This window comes from Pelobates fuscus, chromosome 3 (assembly GCF_036172605.1).
Source record: "Pelobates fuscus isolate aPelFus1 chromosome 3, aPelFus1.pri, whole genome shotgun sequence".
Classification (NCBI taxonomy): Eukaryota; Metazoa; Chordata; class Amphibia; order Anura; family Pelobatidae; genus Pelobates; species Pelobates fuscus.
The window spans coordinates 166,687,382-166,709,746 of record NC_086319.1 but is presented as its reverse complement, the minus strand read 5'-3'; the positions used below and the strand labels follow the sequence as shown (position 1 = coordinate 166,709,746).

Genomic DNA, 22,365 nt, shown 5'->3' with positions numbered 1-22,365 from the left:
TGCAGAGAGGTGTGGCTAGGGCTGCATAACCAAACTACTAAATGGCAGAGAATTGAGCAGTGAAACTGCAGGTGCATGATCTATGCACCAAAACTGCCTCATTAAAGGGAATCTCCAGTGCCAGGAAAACAATCAGTTTTCCTGGCACTGGAGGTTCCCTCTCCCTCCCACCCCCCAATCCCTGATCACTGAAGCGGTGAAAACCCCTTGAGTCACTTACCTGAGGCAGCGACGATGTCCCTCGTCGCTTTCTCCTCCTCCCCGCCGCTCCTCCTACTGTCTCCGTCGGCCGGTGGGCAAGACTGATCCCTCCCACTGGCCGGGGAGACCTAATGCGCATGCGCGGCAATGCCGCGCATGCGCATTAGCGCTCCCCATAGGAAAGCATTGAAAAAGAATTTCAATGCTTTCCTATGGGGAAATGAGCGACGCTGGAGGTCCTCACACAGCGTGAGGACGTCCAGCGACGCGCTAGCAAAGGAAATCTTTGCTATGATTCAGGAAGTGACCTCCAGTGGCTGTCTAGTAGACAGCCACTAGAGGTGGAGTTAACCCTGCAATGTAATTAGGGTTAGGAGTAGTGGGAGTTGGCACCCAGACCACTCCAATGAGCAGAAGTGGTCTGGGTGCCTGGAGTGTCCCTTTAAGCTAAAGTTGTTTTAGTGCCTATAGTGTCACTTTAAGCCAAAGTAGCTCAGGTAGAAAATAAATGGGTGTCTAACTCACCCATACAGGAGCTCTATTTTTTTTTTTTTTTTAAGCATTGTCATTTGTCAACTCACTGTTTGTTTGGTGGATATGCTGCTCAGAGTAAGCCAGCTCTTTACCTGTTTTAAACTACAGCTTAAAAAGTTCCAACTTCGTACCAGTCAGAGAATGGCTGATAATCAGGGAAATCTTAGTTTATAAAAATGCGTGTGAGCTACATGCAAGCTGCAACTTCAGTATAGGGAATGAGTAATGCAGCTCTTCCACTTATTTCCAAGAGGAATTGTACATGAATCTGCCATTTACTTCAGGAGCTGCCAGCTCTTCTTATGACCTGTTATTGGCATGAAAAAGTTTTATTACTGTGTGAATCTGTAAGTATGTGTTAATCTGTTTGTGAATCTGTGAGTGTGTGTTTGAATATGTGACTGTATGAAACTGTGTGTGTGTGTAAGAATCTCAATAAACCCTCACAGTCACACTGTCACACTCACCCCCTCACACAGTCGCCCGGTCACACTCATCCTACACACAGTCACCCTGTACATCCACCACCCACACTAACCACTTACACACAGTTACCCTATCACACTTACCCCCACACAATGACCCTTCAGACATTGCTATACAAAGTGATTATAGAAGAATGAGAATAATTTGCAGGGGTGGATGAAAAGCACACAGAGCAGAGCTGGTCCTTGATAACATCTTCTGTACAAGCAATAGTTTCGTTTATGTCTATTTCAACCAATCCTCACCCGTCTCTTCTGTCATGGTGGGCATCCTATAGCCCCAAAAATCTGACGCCGGAATTCAACCCTAACAAGAATTTCCATGTACAGATTTGTTTTAAACTGCACTGCTGTGTGTACTAAAACTTTGCCAGGGAGCTCCAAAAAGGCAATTCATTTTGGGCTACATGTATAATACTTATAGTGTACCTGTTTGTATTCTTGTTCAGGTAAATATTCTGGATCCAGAATTTCGCTCAAGTCCAAAAGCTCTGGGAAGGACAAAGTTCTATTGGTTTTCAGAGAGGATTTTCTTTGGTTCAGACGTTTCAGATGTATGGTTAGAGTACGGGGCAGAGAGAACAACCGTAAACCCTGCAAAACAAATGCTCAGCTAGGGTAAATAGTCAGAATTTGCTATTAATCCCCATGCCATCCCAGTATAACAGCTGGTCTCTCCAATTAAAGATGGGATCTACTAAATGGGGGTTAAAAACTGTATACCAACCATGTTTGTGGGCAAATTGCACCAATCCCCTTGAAAGGAATTGAAAAATAATATCCTTTATGCACATTTCAATAAGATTACTACTTATGACTCCTTTTTGTTTTTAAGGTTTTCTCCATGCATCAAATGTCACATATTACTATCCTTTCCTACTATCCGGTCTCCACTCTTCCAAATTCCTACCCAGTTTCATTTCCCAGATTGCATTATCACAATTTCTCTTTGATGATCAATAAAAAAATTAAGTCTACAGCAGGTGAGCTGATCTATATGCGGATGTCTCCAAAGAATTAATCATGCCAACTACTGTCTCTAATTTTGCATAAACACTGATCTGTTTATTCTGGGCAGAGGAGAGGGTGCCACAGGGGCAAAACATTAGCCCCAATATCCCCAGTTACATCTGAGCATCTAAAGCCGCAAATGTTTTTTCTTACAGTGTTATATATACACTTCTTCAAATTCTAAAACGGCCCTGAATAATGTGGAACATGTGGTTTACACAAACTACAAGGTTACACATTCAAACATGTAACTATTTTCTCTTTTTTGTATGTCGATAATTTACTTTAAAGCAGAGGTGTCATTTTTTTGTTTCATAAAATCCAATAATTTATTTCTATGAATTTAATTCACTAAGCTAGGAATTATAAATCAAAAGATTTTTTATGACAAAATATCCAGATGTATTTTTATCTTTTTTTTTCAGCTCAGCTATATAAAATGTGTACTTCTTTTAGCCATTCTCTAAAATTCTTAGTTTACTGATAAACCACTGAAATGTTTTATTTTTAATTATTTTTTGGATACTCCCCATTTTCAGATTACTGTGCAGAGTTGAACTTACCTAAAAGGCTTTCCTTCCTGTTAGAATGCTAACTGGCTTTACCTGATATGTAACTTGATTGTATTGTGATAAAAAATAGAACATTTAAAGGGACACTATAGTCACCAGATCAACTACTGCTTATTGTAGTTGTCCTGGTGATTATAGACAGCCCCTGCAGGCTTTTTTCAGTCATCAAGTTTTTTTGAGAAAAGGCAGTGTTTACATTACAGCCTAGGGACACCTCCACTGGCTATTCCTTAGATGGCTACTAGAGGTGCTTCCTGGTGCAGACACTGTCATTTGGTGTCTCCATTATCTGCATAGAGCAGTGATGGCGAACCTTTTTGAGCCTGAGTGCCCAAACCGCAATACATGCCAACTTTTTTTTCCTTAAAGTGCCAACACGGCAATTGCGTGTGTGTGTGGGGGGGGTGCGTGTGTGTGTGTGGGGGGGTGCGTGTGTGGGGGGTGCGTGTGTGTGTGTGTGCGTGTGTGTGTGGGGGGGGGTGCTGTGTGTGGGGGAGGGTGTGTGTGTGGGGGGGGTGGGTGTTGTATGTGTAAATGAGGGGTGCTGTGTGTGTGTATGAGGGGTGCTGTGTGTGTGTGGGGGGTGCTGTGTGTGTGTGTGTGGGGGTGCTGTGTGTGTGGGGGGGTGCTGTGTGTGTGGGGGGGTGCTGTGTGTGTGGGGGGGGTGCTGTGTGTGTGTGTGGGGGGTGCTGGGTGTGTGTGGGGGGGTGCTGTGTGTGTGTGAGAGGGGTGCTGTGTGTGTGTTTGGGGGGTGCTGTGTGTGTGTTTGTGTGTGTGTGTGTGTGTGGGGGACGGGTGCTGTGCTGTGTGTGGGGTAGGGGTGCTGTGCTGTGGGGGGTAAGGGGTACTGTGTGGGGGTAGGGATACTGTGTGTGGGGGGTAGGGGTGCTGTGGGGGGGGGTAGGGGTACTGTGTGTGGGGGTAGGGGTGCTGTGTGTGGGGGGATAGGGGTACTGTGTGTGGGTAGGGGTACTGTTGTGGGGGAGTAGGGGTACTGCTGGGGGGTAGGGGTTTTTCTGGGGGGGTAGGGGTACTTCTGGGGGGTAGGGGTGCTGCTGGGGGGGTGGGGTGGTGCTGTGGGGGTAGGGTGCTGCTGGGGGGGTGTGGTGGGGTAATGCTGTGTAGGGGTGGTGCTGTGGTGGGTAGGGGTGGTGCTGTGGTGGGTAGGGGTGGTGCTGTGGTGGGTAGGGGTGGTGCTGGGGGGGTGGGGTGCTGCTGGGGGGGTGGGGTGCTGCTGGGGGGGTAGGGGTGGTGCTGGGGGGGTAGGGGTGGTGCTGGGGGGGTGGGGTGGTGCTGTGGGGGGTAGGGGTGGTGCTGTGGTGGGTAGGGGTGGTGCTGGGGGGGTAGGGTGCTGCTGGGGGGGTAGGGTGGTGCTGGGGGGTGGGGGGTGCTGTGGGGGGTAGGGGTGGTGCTGTGGGGGGTAGGGGTGGTGCTGTGGGGGGTAGGGGTGGTGCTGGGGGGGTGGGGTGGTGCTGTGGGGGTGGTGCTGTGGGGGGTAGGGGTGGTGCTGTGGTGGGTAGGGTGCTGCTGGGGGGTAAGGGTACTTCTGGGGGGGGTAGGGGTGGTGTGTTAGTATCCCACCCCCCTCCGTCTTACCTTCAATGAAGTGTGGGGGGGGGGGGACACAGCCATCCCTGGTGGTCCGGTGGTGGTAAGTACTGCAGGGGGAGGGATCTGTGTAGCAGCTCCCCTGTCCTCCCGCGCGATGCTGTGTGGAGCGTTGCCATGGTAACGCTCGGCAACGCTCCACACAGCATCGCGCGGGAGGACAGGGGAACTGCTACACAGATCCCTCCCCCTGCCTCCCGACCCGGAAGCAGAATAGGCGCCTGCCGTTACGGGCAGGCAGGCGCCTATTCTGCAGTGATGGCGGACCTGTGGCCGCGTGCCCACAGAGAGGGCTCGGCGTGCCACCTGTGGCACGCGTGCCATAGGTTCGCCATCACTGGCATAGAGGCACTAAACTTTCCTCATAGAGATGCATTGATTCAATACATCTGTATGAGGAGTTGCTGATTGGCCAGGGCGGTGTTTGGTTCCTATGGGAAAGCATTATGATGGGCTGAGAGCAGGGGCCGAGCTAGCACCAGCAGACTGAAATAAAGGTAGGATTTTACTATATTTAAGGGAGCAAGTGGGGCTAGATATTGTTTTTTTTAAACAATAAGTCTGGGCACAGAGCATAAATGTCCAGCATTTTTTTTTTTTTAATTCTTTATTTTTCTTCTGCATGTAAATACGGATAACATTTTTCTTGCAATGCCACAACAGCATTGGCAAGTTGATTAGGAACATTGGGTTTGACATGGCATGCGATTGACAGCACATTTTTAAATAATAATACCAGGCTAGGTCTAAAAAGGTTATGTCAGAATATAAGATACGTTTTAACTAGAGGTTCTGATAGAGATATTGTTTTTTTAACACCATAGGGTCAGAAATACATGATTGTGTTCCTGATCCTATACTGTTCCTTTAAGCCCTGGATACTAGTTAACTGTCTAGTAATGGTAAAGTAATGTCATACCTACATTTCAACTACAATAGTATGTAAAGGGGAAATATTGTAAGAAAAATAAGAAAATATTAGTCACATTTTGTTATACAAAGTAATCTTGTGACTATAATTACCTTGACTGTTTTTTTGTTCTCTCCACATTTTGTACAGATACTGTCGCTTTCTCCAATGACCTCCCTGGGTTTAAAGTATCTTCTGAGACAATATTCCTGTTGGAAACCAATATATGAAACAGCATTATTTGGTTAATATAAGCCATAAATAGTTGCTGGTTTTGGAAAGTGGTGGAAGACATCTAAAGCTACTTAACTCACCAGGGTTAGGTTCCTGTGATGCTTGGAGTGGGTAATTTGCAACAAGATATTTAACACATTCACCTCATTGGACCTCTGATGAGAACAGCTTAAACATTTCAAAGATTCTTCAAGTCGGACAGTGTATAAAGTCCTCAGCTTTTCTTCCTGTCACATTATAAATGCAAGGTTATAATGTCAACCAAAATTATTTGTTTGACTGAGGGTCATGCACCCAAAATCAAGCAGCTAATTTGTCCATCCCCCACAGAGAGTTATATTCCTATCCAATAATCAGTGTTAAGAGAACTGCATCACTGCCCCACTAGCAGTGCTTCTCATACTTTACATACCAAATGTGGATGAGGCATCTGTTGGAGAAGTAGGTTCCAGAGTTTGCAGAAGAGTTCCGATACATCATACAGACTAACTACTGAAAGGAGCCAGAAAAAAGAGGTAAAGAAGAAATCAGATGTAGACTCCATGTAGAAGGCTGTATCCATGCAATTTTATCCCGTTTGGCCCTTTAACAAAGGGTTAGGCAAGCTTTTGTTAGTGCTGTGCTGAAGTAAAATTTGAAGTCCCTTATGGAGCCATCTCTATTTTTTTTAAGCTAATTTTTAAGTATGTTGGAAAATTTTGCATATGTTATGTGTAGGTAAGGTAGCTGCTTTGTGAGGTTTTAGGTGTGTATGTAGGATGTAGGTGGGCTGTATGCATCGTGAGTGTATGCTATGCGTGTGGGATGTCTGCAGTGTGAATGAATATGGTGGTATTGTGTGTGTGTGTGTGGAGGGGTTTGTAGCATTGCGTATTTGTATGGAATGTTTGTGGGGTTGTGTTTGTTGGCTGTTTGCTGTACTGTGTGTGTGATTATTGGCTGCCTGTTGTGTTATGTATGTATAGGTATATAGACTGTTTGTAATATTGTGTGTCGGCAGCATGTTGTTTTATGTATGTGAGGGGGCAATTTGTTATAAGTGGGTGTATCTGAGTTGATTGTACTATTTGTGAGTGTGTTATGGTGATTTCTGTGGTGGAGTAAGCGTGGCTATTTGTGGTATTGTGTGTATATGTAACCATTGTGTGTGTGTAGTGGAGGCTGTATTTGATGTTTTTGTGTATGTAAACAGTTTGTGCTATTGTGTGTATTGTTTATGTTGATTGCCTGTTGTGTCATATAGTCTGCTTGTGATGTTAAATGTGTGTAGGTAGGTTGCCTATAGTACTTGTATGTGTGGTGTGGGCGTTTGGGCTGTTTGCAGGGTTGTGTATGTGTGGCTGTTTGTAGTGTTGTGTCGGATTGTATATGGATTATGTGTGTGGGTGCAGAACACAGGCTCCCTTGTGCTCTGGATGCTAGGGCAGTGTGGCCCAGGTCGGAAGATCCTCTGATCTCCCCAACTGGTTAATTTGGGTCCAGCAGTCTCCCGTACCATACAAAGACACACCCATTGCTGACCCCTGCTCTAACAGCTTGTGTCTCTAAGGCTATGTTCTTACACAAGGATACAATACATATTGTATCACTTTACATACATCCCATGATTCACAGCTATCCGATAACATGAATCTATCTTTCCTTTTCCAACTGCATTGTGTATTCATTCTCAGTTGCCTAGCAGCTATGTATGACTTGATTTCTCCTATTCTCTAGTCTTTGTACTCCCCGTGCCCCTGTTTCTCACATCTCATGTTGGCTTCCCTCAGACAGCTCAGTATCCTGTATGGGGCCACAGCATCTTCCTTGCTATTCTGCATTTCCTCAAACAGGGCGAGTAGCTCACAGGGGAATCTCCTCTCGAGGGGCACATTATCATTTGGCTCCCCTATCCTGCCGGGAAGAGAAAAACAAATGAGAATTCTGAATATTTTACACAGTGCTGAATTACATACATTAATAAGAATGTATTGTGGTAGGGTCAGAGAGGCTTTCTATGTAAGTAACAGATTGGAGCGCTCTCTATTCCCAGCATGACAGGGTTAATTGGTGGAAGTCAGCCCTTTCAGGTGAATGTAATAAACCTGCACTAGTGGTTTAAAAGGTCAGCCTCTGAAGGCATCAAGGAGTCTAAAGGCTGGGAGAGAGGAGGCAGTTAAAGGGACACTCCAGGCACACAGACCACTTCTGCCCATTGGAGCAGTCTGGGTGCCAACTCCCACTACCCTTAACCCTGCAAGTGTAATTATTGCAGTTGTTTATAAACTGCAATAATTACCTTGCAGGGTTAAGGCCTCCCCTAGTGGCTGTCTACTAGACAGCCACTAGAGGGAACTTCCTGGTCCCTAGCACAGATTATCTGTGCTAGAGCGTCGCTGGACGTCCTCACGCTGTGTGAGGACCTCCAGCGTCGCTCTATTCCCCATAGGGAAGCATTGAAATTCATTTTCAATGCTTTCCTATGGGGTGCGCTAATGCGCATGCACGGCATTGCCGCGCATGCGCATTAGGTCTCCTCGGATGGTGGGCGGGATCAGTCTCGCCCACCGGCCAACGGAGGAAGAAGGTGGAGCGGCAGGGGAGGAGCAGGCAGCGACGTGGGACATGTCGCTGCCTGAGGTAAGTGACTGAAGGGTTTTTTACCCCTTCAGCAACTGGGGATTGGGGGGTGGCAGGGAGAGGAATCCTGCAGTGCCAGGAAAACAGATTGTTTTCCTGGCACTGGAGATTCCCTTTAAGCCTGAGACTCTAAGTATCTAAAGGAAAAAGTACTGTGTAAAAGCCTGCTTAAAGTGCTGTGTTTAAATTGTTTAAAACTGGGAACTGGATTAGCTGGCCAGTTGGATAGTTAGGGATACTGCTGCTTAGTAAGTCTCCAAGTTGGAGTAGGATTTATTTTCTTTTTGTTTTATTTATTTATGTGAAGCACAGCATTGTAAAACGTGTGGAAAGTGCAAATAAACTGCAGTACTATTTTATCCTAAAGCTTGCATTTGAGGTTTATTGTCAAGAGCCTGACCATCCTGCCACAGTATCATATATTTCCCTTCATTAGGTCAATAATGCCATGAACAAATGATTATGGTTATGATAAGATTAATTCAGGAGGTACACAATAGAGTCTGATTTCATAAAAAATGCATGAAAGTATTGGAATTCTACAGAAACTGGAACCAGTATAATAAATATGTGTTGCCATTCCACAGCCTTCCTACAAGGGGTTACCGGAATGATGGAACTGCCAAAGCTGCACAGTACTGATACAGTGCTTGGTTTAGGGCTAGAAGCGTTTAGGAAAAATAATTCATAAAACTAGTAATAACCATGATTTTAAAATCATAAGTTAAAGGATATCTGCATTCTTGGTGTGAAAATAAGATGGATGTTCATTCCCTTCTCTGTATGCACTTTCTCAAAGCTCAGACCAATAATTTTCAACACGATTTCAAACCGTTTGCCGTGACCTCAAGCCAACTCAAATAGTACCACTAATACATAGACTTCAGGGCTGTAATAGATTGAATGCAGTCCCTTTTTTAAATGTGTAAGTGAACATTAAAATGAGATTCCAACCCCACAATTAATTAAAACCAATAGATCAGTTTGACTAGAAGTATTCTTACACCTCTAATGTGGCTACAAGCAGTGGCGGACTAAGGGGGGGCTGACCGCCATGCCCCTGGTCTGAGGGCTTATGGGGATGTGTGAGCTGCGCCCCATTGCAGCGGGGTGTCGCACAGCTCACACGGAGACCAGCAATATGAACTGGCCGCACGGAATTAATAAGGGGGCAGGGCTATGGCCGTTTGGGTGCGGAGTCAATCCGGAAGCGGGGGCGGGGCTTAACACAGCCCTTTCCCGCTGCTGTTACTACTGCACATGGAGGTGCAGCAAGAAGGAATCCCTGCTCCTCCAGCCCACACTGTCTGTAAGTAAGTAAGAGAGAGTGTGTGTGACTATGTCTGTAACTGTGTGTGTGTGACTATCTGTCTGTAACGGTGTGTGTGTGTGTGTGTGTGTGACTATCTGTCTGTAACTGTGTGTGTGTGTGTGTGACTGTCTGTAACTGTGTGTGTGACTGTCTGTAACTGTGTGTGTGTGTGTGACTGTCTGTAACTGTGTGTGTGTGACTATCTGTCTGTAACTGTGTGTGTGTGTGTGTGTGTGACTGTCTGTAACTGTGTGTGTGTGTGTGTGTGTGACTATCTGTCTTTAACTGTGTGTGTGTAAAACGGTCTGCCTGTAACTGTGTGGGTGTGTGCGGAACTGTCTACATGTAACTGTGTGCGTGTGTGTGTGTGTGTAACGGTCTGCCTGTAACTGTGTGTGTGTGTGTGCTTAACTGTCTGCCTGTAACTGTGTGTGTGTGTAACTGTCTTCCTTTAACTGTTAACTGTCTGCCTGTAACTGTGTGCATGACTGCCTGTAACGTACTGTGTGTGTAACTGTCTGCAACTGTGTGCGTGTGACTAGCTGCCTGTAACTGTGTGTGTGTGTGTGTGTGTGTGTGTGTGGCTGTAACTATGTATATGACTGTCTGCCTGTGACCGTTTGTGTGACTGTATATGTGATTGTCTGCCTGTAACAGTGTGCATGACTGTGTGTTACTGCTTGTAACTGACTGTGTGTGTGTGTGTGTGTGTGTGTGTAACTCTCTACCTGTAACTGTGTGTATGACTGCCTGTGACTATATGTGTGACAGTCTGATTGTAACTGTGTGCCTGTAACTGGGTGTGAGGGGGTGCAGCAGGGATTTTGTAGAAGGGGGTAGGGGTTTTAACAAGTTTACAAACTTGTTCAATACATTTAAAACAAATGTAAAAAAATATGTAAAATGTAAAAAAAAAGAACACTTTTCTAAAAATTTTGAAGTTGTGTTTTTTTTGGAGGGGGGAGGGGAGGGGCAGGGGGTGTGCCAGACATGCTCTAGGTATGCCCCTGGCTACAAGTAAATGTGACATTCATAAACTGGGGATGAAAATAAAAAATGAAAGGTAGGTGTGCTTTGATTCCCGCCCCCCCCCTCTATATAAAGTATGCCTTGGCCAAAATAATGTTGAGAATCGCTAGCATAGGACACTGTACGAGAGGTCTCACACCCAGAACATCAATAACAAACCTACAACATTTATATTCATGGCTATGGGTGCTTTTGAAACATTTATTGTGGGGATTCCAATGAATATTAATAGGTTGGGTCTGGCATTACTTGCCATGATTCCCTACGAACTCAGCAAAGTTATTGCCCTTATCTCATAAAAAAACAACAATGTTTTGGCAGTAGTAGGCCTTAATCATGTATATCCCAAGATTCATTAACCACTCTTGTATACCTCTTGAATTAAGTACATATGTGTGTTACCAATGATGTAATCCACAAATAATGCACTATCATGTAACTTTGAATGTGGTCATGTGACTCCCATCAATAGTAAACGTGACTCTCTATATATACCGACAAAGTGACTCACCCGCACAGTATATCGGAGAAATCTGGATTCATATAGAGAGTCTGCAGCAGAGAATTGAGGCAGCTTTTTACACCAACGTTGCACAGACCGATGGCTCCTGTAGGAGATAAAATTTAAATAGGCGTCTCAGAGAACAGGGAACAAAAAAGTATTGCTACCCTTCAGGAACAAGATTATAGTAAAAAAAGGTATAGGTGGTATGGTGAGAGCAAACTATATACACCAAGTATAGAACAGATAAAATGAATAAAACAGGCAATGTTACCATATATCTTTGGCTTGTTTACATGTCCTAAAAACATAAAATAAAGAAAATAGTATAGCCTGTATTTAATAATACAAATAAATATAGGTATAAAATTACCCACTCACGTGGTGCTGAGCCGTTTGAAGTGGCTCAGACTATAAGCGCCTTGTAAAGTATTCCTGGAGACCAAATGCTAAGAAGCAAATCGGATTGTTCACTGTAGAAATTCCCTTGTGTAGTTTGCATAAAAATCAAATAGGAACATACAGGAACAAAAAAGCTTTATTTGCATATGAATAGCATAAAAATGGAATCTCCCAAAAGTGCATTTTGGGAGATTCCTTTTTTTACTATATATTTTCTGTGTGATTTGGAGTGACTCACACTTGGTGATTTGAGCATCTTTTATCAATATTTTTCCTTTCCTCTATTGTATTTTATAGGAACAAGATTATAACAGCAAGGGAATTATTCCAGTAAGTCAGTTTCATATAATTCCTTTTTTTTATTGCGCAAACAGCATACAGAATGCTTGTAAGATTAACATCATGTCACATGAAATATAAGACAATGCTACTTTGGTTAGAGTACAATTAAAGAGATGGTTGTGGAAATTGTGGGAAAGCTGTTCACAGTTAACAAAATTAAGGAATCTTGAGATATTTCTGTCCAAACATAGTTTCAACCAACTGGGAGTTAGAAAAAAAAAATCAAGGAGTGTTATGCTTGAGCTGCATGGTTACTTTAGAGGTTTTGTAAATTTAGATGCTTTATACTCATAAAGATGGTGGGAATTGCAATGAAATTCCAGGGTTATCCATGGGACAAATTAGGGATAACTTTGTGTGATATAGGATCTGATTAGTGATAGAATGTGTAAGTGGGTGGAGGTTTTGCTGCCACATCCTAACAATTCTTTAAGCTTTCAAGAGTGATGGACGATTGAAAAGGCATCTTGCTTGTTAAATTAATCTTTAACAGTTGCTTTTGTTCGTTAGATCCATGTAGTGTTGTCTCATGGGAAAGATATATATATATATATATATATATATATATATATATATATATATATGTATAAGTAATTTTTAATGACCGTTTCTGGTATGATATTGGCTATAGACGATTGGTGAGTGTGCGTGGATTATGGTAGCATTGTCATTTTGGTTTCTCCATCGGTCAATGTCTTTTAGACCTTTTCTTCATATATTGTCTTTGTGTGATAAAAGAATGGTAGAATGAGGCTGATCCGGTCACAGTTTGTGAAAGTGTTAGTGATACTCTGTATGTAGCTATGTTCTTGGAAGTAGGTAATTAGTGGGATTATTTAGTATGACTAGCTTTTTGGCTGCAGGAAGAAAGAGAGTAGATGTATTATGACAGAGGATGGCTGCCGTGTTATAGTATCTAACGTTTAGGAGGTTCGGCTTCCTCAGACATTTGTGTTAATAGAGTTTTTGTGAAGTTGATGATGGGTTCCTTGAGCTGGCCGAGAAATCATCTAAAATGCATGCTTAATTCTTTCTTATCTGAGAGAGCCATAATGTGGGTGGAGTAGTTTTGGGGAAACTTACTGCCGGTCTCTACTTAGAAGAGAATGGTTAAAAAAGCAAAGCCCAATGGTTAATGTCTAAATCAGAGGTAGGCAACCATTGGAACTCCAGATGTTGTGGACTACATCTGCCATGATGGTTTGCCAGCATCATGGCTGTAAGATCATTATGGGAGATGAAATCCACAACATCTGGAGTGCCGAAGTTGCCTACCCTTGATCTAGAGAAATCGCGTTTAGAAGTGAGCACAGCCACCAGTATATGTTTTATTAAATGGCATAGCACTGTATAAATTGTATATCTGAACTACATGAACACTAATGTGGAACATCATGTGATAGAGGCTTATGTGCAAGCCTCAACTCAACTGATATGTTTTTGTAACATCTGTCAATGTAAAAAAAGAAGTAGAAGTGAGAGTCAATACAGTAAAGGGCATCTAATGGTTAAGTAAGATGGATAACAAGATATGTGATATATAATAATGATATAAATTTCATGAAAGTAATCTCCTGTAATCTCTATCTGACTGAATAAGGGATTACTACTTGGGTTTAAAGGTGTGCTTTATTACTTTCTTAAATATATTTTGTAAATTGCGTGTGTGGATTCACGTTGACCCTTTGAAACATCCCTGATTGGAATAAGAGTGTATATCACTATTTTTAAACTGGAATGCTTGCATAGGTACTTTTTGTAGAGCTCCTGTAAAATTAACAATTGTTTTCTCTCTGGGCAAACTTCTTTTCAGCAGCAGTAGCCAATATGTAGCTGTCGATCTGTTGCATACCATTTTAAATGATCACGTAAACTGTATTCCTGCAACAACAGGACAGCTATTTTCTCTACTAGCATAATCATGATTATCTTTATTCATGGAACATTATGACGTATAAAATATTACCGTATATACTCGTGTATAAGCCAACCCGAATATAAGCCGAGGCCCCTAATTTTACCCCAAAAAACTGGGAAAACGTATTGACTCGAGTATAAGACTAGGGTGGGAAATGCAGCAGCTACTGGTAAATTTTGGTAAATAAAATTAGATCCTAAAATAATTATATTTATTGAATATTTATTTACAGTGTGTGTATATAATTAATGCAGTGTGTATGAATGCAGTGTGTGTGTGTATGAATGCAGTGTGTGTGTCTGAGTGCAGTGTGTGTATGTATAAATGCAGTGTGTGTGTGTATAAATGCAGTGTGTGTGTGTATAAATGCAGTGTGTGTATGAGTGCAGTGTGTGTATGAGTGCAGTGTGTGTGTATGAGTGCAGTGTGTGTATGAATGCAGTGTGTGTATGAATGCAGTGTGTGTATGAGTGCAGTGTGTGTATGAGTGCAGTGTGTGTGTATGAATGCAGTGTGTGTGTATGAATGCAGTGTGTGTGTATGAGTGCAGTGTGTGTATGAATGCAGTGTGTGTGTATGAATGCAGTGTGTGTATGAGTACAGTGTGTGTATGAGTGCAGTGTGTGTATGAGTGCAGTGTGTGTATGAGTGCAGTGTGTGTGTGATGCAGAGCCTTGGTGGGGGGTGGGCATTTTTATTATTATTTTTCATTATTATAATTTTAATATTCTTTTTTTTTGTTCTATTAATATTTTTTAAAATTGTATTATTATTTATTTATTTTATTATTATTAATATTTTATTATTTATATTTTTCGTCCCCCCTCCCTGCTTGATACATGGCAAGGAGGGGACCTCTCACTCCCTGGTGGTCCAGTGGTGTGCACTGTGAAGGAGGGGGACCGGCGCGGAGGAGAAGGGAGCTGACAGGAGCTGCAGGAGAGGTAAGTAAACGCTCTCTGCCAGCCCCTGGTCTGTATTATGGCAATGTAAGTTGCCATAATACAGACATTGACTCGAGTATAAGTCGAATTGGGGTTTTTCAGCACAAAAAATTTGCTGAAAAACTCGACTTATACTCGAGAATATACGGTAATTGTGTAGAACACAGAAGCAGAGGGATGATATTAGTAAATATAAAGATGTGCTAGAATGCAATCCAATGGAACATTTTGATGATCACTCCAAATCTAGCACTTTGTGTCTGGAAAGTTCCAGTATTGTCTTTACAACATGGCTGAATGTATCTGCTGCAACACAAATCTGGGTTAGGACTGACCATTTTTGAATTTCCCGGTGGAATAGGACAGCTGTTTTGCTGGTGGTGGTGCTCCACAGGTGGCATGCTCAGGTTCGTCGTTCTCCAATAATTGGCTGATGTCCACATATCCGTCCTCATACATCTTTATCTTGGAATCATCATCAATTCTAAAAAAAATTACCCCATCTTCAGATTAATGGCGGCAGCAAGCAAGAGGAACCATATTACACAACTGAATCACAGCGAGCTCTGAAGGACAAACCTGATTAGAATTGTTTATCAGATTGTGGAGTAGGGGGAGAGCAAGACAGCAACTTGAAAGCGTTTATCCTCAGCCTAACATTGCACTTAAGCATTAGTATGCTAGAATAGACATCACTCACCTGGGACTCAAGACCACCCACACAGGCCACCCTTAGTGACTAACACATACGGCCATCATAATCTTGCAGATAGTGGAAATCATGCTGAACCATAACATAGGGAAAGTTCCATTTCTAAAACAATTCTTGCTAGATAATCCCCTGAAGTCCTAGCTCAGGATGTGATGCTAGAAAAGTGGGTAGTCTGTTATTCTAATGCACCTGCACCTCACAGGTACCTTAATCTAAACTTTGTTTTTTGTATTCTCTCTGATTACAGCTAGAATGGAAAATGCTGCTCATTCTTTACTACAGAAGTGAATTTGATCACAGATATGCAGGGCTAGATTCATGTTTACACAGTGTCAGTGTCACAGAGTCAGTTCAAACATTGGGCTTAATAACAGTGTCTTTAACCTAGAATTTATTTGTCATTGAGACTTTAACTTCACCTGCAATGGTACACGAAAGTTAGCTTTCATTGAAATAACATGGAAGTTCATCTATACATTAAAGAGACACTATAGGCACCCAGACTGCCTTATCTCATTGAAGTGGTCTGGGTGCAGTGCCCCTGTCCCCTTAATCATGCAATGTAAAACATTGCTTGTACTGGCTATCTACCACATAGGTACTAGAGTTACTTCCTGGCTTTTTACAGAGTTTAACAATGTAAAACGATGCTGGAGGTTGCGTGAAGACGTCTAGCGTCTTCCATATTCTCATAGGAAAGCACTGATTTAATGCTTTACAATGGCTGCACATGTGCATTAGGTTCTCCCATCCATTGATGTCAGAGGAGGCTGAGCCAGTACCAAGGGATCTCAGTGCTGGAATCAGGTAAATGAAAGAAAGGGTTTTAAACCCTTTCATCTCTGGGTGGCCGGCTGGACCGATAGTTAACTGCAGGGGGACACTTTAGCTAGGTAACTAGGTTCACTGTTAAACCTTTTACTTGCAGTTTAACGTGGCACCACTTCCGTCCTGGCTAACTTTCTTAACCTGAGTGGTGATGGGGTACAGGGATAGGCTGAGAGTGCCACATGAGCTCTCTCAGCCTATCACTGCTGCCCATTGCTATAAATGATTGGTGTAGCTCATATCGATCCGTACATGCAATGGGTGGCAGGGATTGTAAATAAATGGTTTAACAGTTTAAAGCCAGGGAAATCCAGACTTAACTAGTCCAAAGACGCTAAATGGTCATAACATAAGAAATGTTCCTTTAAACTAACTTGTCATGGTTTCACTTAAAATCACCAATTCTCCCACACATTATTCAATAAACTGTGAAATGTTAGGATTCAAAATTGAATAAAGGAAAGTTTAAACATGTTAGGTAAAAATTGCCTTTGAGTCAGTCATGGTTTTAATTTGTCAATTTTTCAATTCAATTTGAATGTCTGTACATCTGCCTGTAACAGCCATTCATTTTCTTTTTCACAGCAGACTGGTTGTGGGCATTGGAAGGTAAGAATATTATTATAAATCTTTACTCAGGAATTTGGCAGAAAAAGATTGTGCCATATTTCTTATGACAGGGTCCCTTTAACCCCTTAAGGACCAAACTTCTGGAATAAAAGGGAATCATGACATGTCACACACGTCATGTGTCCTTAAGGGGTTAAATAAAACGTATAGCCTACTTTTGCTCATATTTACCATAGCTATGTTAATAACATTTGGAATTGGAAAGTACCAACTCGAACTGACGTCATGTCATAATTTTTCACTACTTTCCAGAACATTATATTGCAGGTTACATGTGCCAAGATATTACAAAACCCAAAGATAGCTCTGCAGAAAGTTAAGATAAGAGTAGCTGTTTGTTAAACAGGAGTACCTTGGGAAGGGTCCGCTGTCCCTCAAGTAATGGTTAAAAGTAGAAATCCGTAGGCATCATGGTGCGGAGCAAGTAAAGGTGAGGTTTGGATAAATGAACAAAAAAAAATACAGTATGTGGACACAGAGAAATGAACTATTGCATAAGTAAAACCATTCAAATTGTGTCTTACAACAATAAATGAACTACCACATTAATGTTTATCAAGCAGGAACGCACAACCTCATTATCATTTAAAGGAACACTATGTAACGTATTCCTGACACTATAGTGGTAAAATCACTCTCCAGGTGTCCGCCTCCCTTTCAAAAGGTATTTTACTCGCCTCACCCTGCCTCCATGACTATTTTCAACAAATTTGACAATCTCAGCTAATCCAAAGCTTTCCCATAGGAAAGCAGTGGGAGGCTATTGCGCATGTGTGAGAAAATGCAGTACTGCGCCAACCAGCATCTCCTCATTGAAATGCATTATATCAATGCACCTCTATGGGGTGTGTTCAGCGTTTCCATGCAGAGCGCCCCAATGCAGAGCGTTTTTTGGCGTCCCAATGTGGGCATGGTCATTTTATTAACTCATCCCCTTTGCAAATGTCCAGAGATTCATGAAACAACTCCACCTATCCATCTATAAGGCCCACCACTGTTTGTAATCAGTCACACACTCTCATTGAGAGAGACACACTGACAGACGCACATTGGCAGACATATTTTCAATGTCAGACACACAATCTCACTGATTTGAAACACACTCACTGACAGATACACACACACACTCACTCACTGACAGACAGACAAATACACACACTCAATGACAGACACACACACACTCACTAACAGACACACACTGACAGGCACACAGGCACACTCAGCGACAGACACACATACTGACAGACATACACTCACTGGCAGACAGATACACTGACAGACACACACACTCACTGACACACCTTTGCTGCGATACCCAAATGCCTGCAGTGATTGGGAAAATTAGCGGTCTTGTTTTCAGTGGCATTGCTGTGCATATATACTTTGGACAGTGCACATCAGCTGTATAGTTTGAGGATGGCTGACAGAAAGATTATTTTAACATGGGTGAGTAGCTTCACACACTGTCACTGACAGACACACACTCATTGACCCACACACACACACACACTGATAGACTTACTCACTGAAAGACACACACACTCACCGACAGAAGCACACACTCACCGACCACAAACATTGAAAGTTACTCACTGACACACATTCACTGACAGAAACACACACACAGATATACATACACTCACCGACAGCTATACTCACTGACAGACACACACACACACACACTGACAGATACACTCACACATCCTTGCACACTCTCACAAATTAATTTTATTTTTTGAGGCCCATTCTGCCTCCCTACCCTTTCCTGGGGTCCAATGTGGGGCTGTAATCTTGCAGTTCCTCACTCCTCCTGCGTGCTGCTTAGAATGCCGGGCCAGAATGACATCATATTCTGGCTCCTGGCATCACAGAGCACATGAGGAGAAAGTAAGAAACTGCAAGCCTTACTGAATTAGCGTTGCTTTGGAGGCGCACCTTGTGACAGGGCTCCTCTCAGCGCCCTCCACCTTCGGGCGTCTGGGTTCAGTGCATCCAGTACACCTGCTAAAGATCTGCCCTGGTTGCACATTGAGCTGTAGTTGTTCTGGTGACTAGAATGTCCCTTACTGTTCACTGACAATAAGACAATAAATTAACTATGCCAAATTGTCATTTAACAAATAGGATTGGTGCCAAACAAACCTGAATAAGTGGAACTTGCTATATATTAACTTCAAAAAATATTGTTCTCAAAATTCAGTCACCAGAATTGACGATGGCTGATGGCACAACACTAGTCAGGAATATTGGAAGAGACATTGTATAACCTTTATATAGTAAACAGATTACTGAAAACCTCACAGATACAGTCTTTGTTTCCTGTGACTACACGACCAGTGAATATCAGCATATATAAGTGCCTTGATTACTGTCTCATCTCACATCATTCATGGACACTTGCAAATGCTTTCAATGACAACACACATACACATACTCAGGCAGCCTGATCGGCCAAAGATACTGAAGTTTCCAGGTAAGTATCCCAGTAGGCCAGTCCAGGCTTGGAGTGAATTAAAGGGACACCTTAGGCACCCAGACCACTTCAGCCATTGAAGTGGTCTGGGTGCCAACTCCCATCACCCTTAACCCTAAACATGTAATTATTGCAGTTTTTTAAGTCTTCCTCTAGTGGCTGTCTGGGTTCTTAGATGACATTCACTATACACATACTACATCCAAAGTATACATTCAAACACTATACACAGACTCTGCATACAATACATCCACTACACAAACACACACTCTGCATTCACTATACACAGACCCTACATCAACTACACATGCTGCATCTAATACAAACACTACATCCGCTAATCAAACACGCACTACATCCACTACACAAACTCTACGTTCACTTTACGCACTGCATCTGCTACACACACTGTATCTAATAAACACAAACACCACACCCATTACACAAATGTAAAATCTGCATCCGCTATACACACTGCATCCATTTTCCACTTACTCTGCCTCCACTTTACACACACACTCTGCAACTGTGATGTATGGGCAGTTGGGCTGTGTATGAGTGTGTGAGTGTGTGAGTGTATGTATTGTGATGTATGGGCAGTTGGGCTGTGTATGAGTGTGTGAGTGTGTGAGTGTATGTATTGTGATGTATGGGCAGTTGGGCTGTTTGGCTGTGGATGATGCACTTCCTTTCTTGTGGTTCTTTACTTCCTATTCCTGTTGGCAGTTGGTGGAATGTTAGAGGGATTTGAAACCCTGTGTAACAAGGCTGCAATATGAAGATTCTGTATATATATGTATTAATAAAGTGAGTACTTCGTTATACAGGAATTATTGGCTGATTTGTACAAAACATCACCCAATTTACATGTGCACTCTGCGTTCACTTTACACACTGCATCTGCTGCACACACTGTATCTAATACACACAAACACTACACCCATTACACAAATGTAAAGTCTGCATCCACTATACACACTGCATCCATTTTCAACTTACTCTGCCTCCACTTTACACTCGCACTCTGCGTCCACTTAACACACTTTCTAAATCCACTATACACAGCGCCGGTGCAAGGATTTTTGCCGCCCTAGGCAAAATAAATTTTGCCGCCCCCCCATATGTCCTGCCCACTATGTGACATCACAATGCCCCGCCCATATGCTCTGCCATATGGGCCAACGCCAGTCTTCACAAAGTGTCTTTTATCTGAAAAGACAGTGTGTTTACAGTAAAAAGCCTACAGGGACAGGCTATAGACACCAGAACCACTACATTATGCTGTAGTGCTTCTGGTGACTATAGTATCCATTTAATGTGAGGTAAATTAGAGATTAGTGCCACTAATAATATATTGGATTGCCTACTTACCACCAGATGAGGACAAGAGGCTGATGATGGGCTCAGTCTGGCTCCACAGGTCTGGTGTATAAGAGGCTCTCTGGAGACTGTTTTTAACAGTGCTCACAACAATTAACGAACAGGAAGCAGCTCCATTTTTAGGGCCCCTTACACAGCTCAAGGTCTGGGCCCCCAGGGGGCATACGCCTACAATGCCCACCCATAAATCCACCTACATGGCCCATCCATGAGTTGGGGATGTTTTATGTGTGCAATTTGTGTAAGGGATGTAGTATGTTTATAGGGGATGTAGTGTGTGTTTGCGTGTAAGGAATGCATTGTATGTTTCTGCGTGTGTGTGTGTGTGTGTAAGGGGTGCAAGGTTTGTTTCTGTGTATGTAATTGAATGCAGTGTGTGTCTGTAAGGGGGGCATTAATTATGTAAGAGAACGTAAGGGATGCATTGTGTGTTTCGGGTGTGTCTGTGTGTGAGTAGGAATGCATTGTATGTTTCTGTGTGTGTGTGTGTGGGGTGGGGTTGGGGGGGTTAGCATTGTGTATGTGTGTAGTGTAAAAGAGGGGGTTTTTGGGCTGGAGTTGGGACTAAGAGGGGAACAGCTCTTTTTTTTTTTTTTTTTAAATTCATAGTGCTCTCCCCTCCGGTCAATTATTGCGTTCCCCTTCCCTTCTGTCCCTCTGTGTTCTCCTCTTCTGTCACTTAGTGCTCTCCCTTGGCCCCCTGTCCCTCTGCAGTCCCCCCTTGGTGGTCTTCTCACTCCCCCCTCCCCCCTTAGTGGTCCTCCCTCTCCCAAACCCCTTAGTTGTCCTCCCTCTCCCAAACCCCTTAGTAGACCTTCCCCTACTCCCCCCACCCCCTTAGTGGCAATCTCCCCCCCCCTTAGTGGTCCTTACCCTCCTCCCCTCTCCTTAGTAGTCCTCCCTCCTTACCCCCTTTTGGTGGTCCTTCCCCCCCTTAGTGGTCCTCCCTCTCCCAAACCCCTAGTGGACCTCCCCTCCTCCTCCCTCAGTGGTCCTTACCTCCCCACCCCCGTTCCCCCTGTGTTCCTTCACCCCCCTCCCCAAGTGGTCCTTACCCTCCCCTAGTGGTCCTTTCTTCCCCCTCCCCTCCCCTAGTGGTCCTTGCTCCCCCCTCCCCTCCCGGTCCTTGCTCCCCCCTCCCCTCCCCTACTGGTCCTTACCTTCCCCTCCCCTAGTGGTCATTACCTTCCCCTCCCCTAGTGGTCCTTACTCCCCCCTCCCCTCCCCTAGTGGTCCTTACCCTCCCCTCCCCTAGTGGTCCTTACCCCCCCTCGTGGTCCTTACCCACCCCCAGTGGTCCTTATCCCCTCCTAGTGGTCCTTACCCATCCCCAGTGGTCCTTATCCCCCCCTAGTGGTCCTTATACCCCCCCTTTCCCTCCTAGTGGTCCTTATCCCCTCCTTCCCCTAGTGGTCCTTATCCCCCCCCCTCCCTCCCCCCCTAGTGGTCCTTACCCTCCCCTCCTGCCCATGTAGCGTGGCCGGGCGGCGCGGAACGTGGGACAGGAACCTCTGTTTCCTGTACCCGGCCGCCGGCGGACTGAAGGGAAGCGCTCACTGAGTGAGCACTTCCTGTCATTCCGCCGGCAGCCGGGTACAGGAAACAGAGGTTCCTGTCCCGCGTTCCGCGCCGCCCGGCCACGCTACATAGAGAGACCGGCAGGAGGATGCGCTCTGCGCTTCCCTCCTGCCGGTCACTCAAACCCGGCCGCCCTCCATG

At 43.9% G+C, this 22,365-nt stretch overlaps 1 protein-coding gene across 3 annotated transcripts in view; it reads right to left on the bottom strand.

Annotated features, from left to right (window-relative positions):
• Positions 1-22,365, bottom strand: part of USP18 (ubiquitin specific peptidase 18) — a 39,654-nt gene that overhangs the window by 14,386 nt on the left and 2,903 nt on the right. Inside the window, exons 1-8 of one of the 3 annotated variants that reach the window (XM_063447635.1) lie at positions 15,324-15,444; positions 14,959-15,107; positions 11,027-11,123; positions 7,303-7,448; positions 5,968-6,047; positions 5,636-5,782; positions 5,435-5,530; positions 1,650-1,814 (exon numbers count right to left, since the gene is read on the bottom strand). In XM_063447635.1, the coding sequence (XP_063303705.1) occupies positions 1,650-1,814; positions 5,435-5,530; positions 5,636-5,782; positions 5,968-6,047; positions 7,303-7,448; positions 11,027-11,123; positions 14,959-15,082 (855 nt within the window). In that variant the 5' untranslated portion in view covers positions 15,083-15,107; positions 15,324-15,444. Of the gene's footprint in view, positions 1-1,649; positions 1,815-5,434; positions 5,531-5,635; positions 5,783-5,967; positions 6,048-7,302; positions 7,449-11,026; positions 11,124-14,958; positions 15,108-15,323; positions 15,445-22,365 lie in introns of those variants that run through there. The other 2 variants (XM_063447634.1, XM_063447636.1) reach the window with 2 other exon arrangements.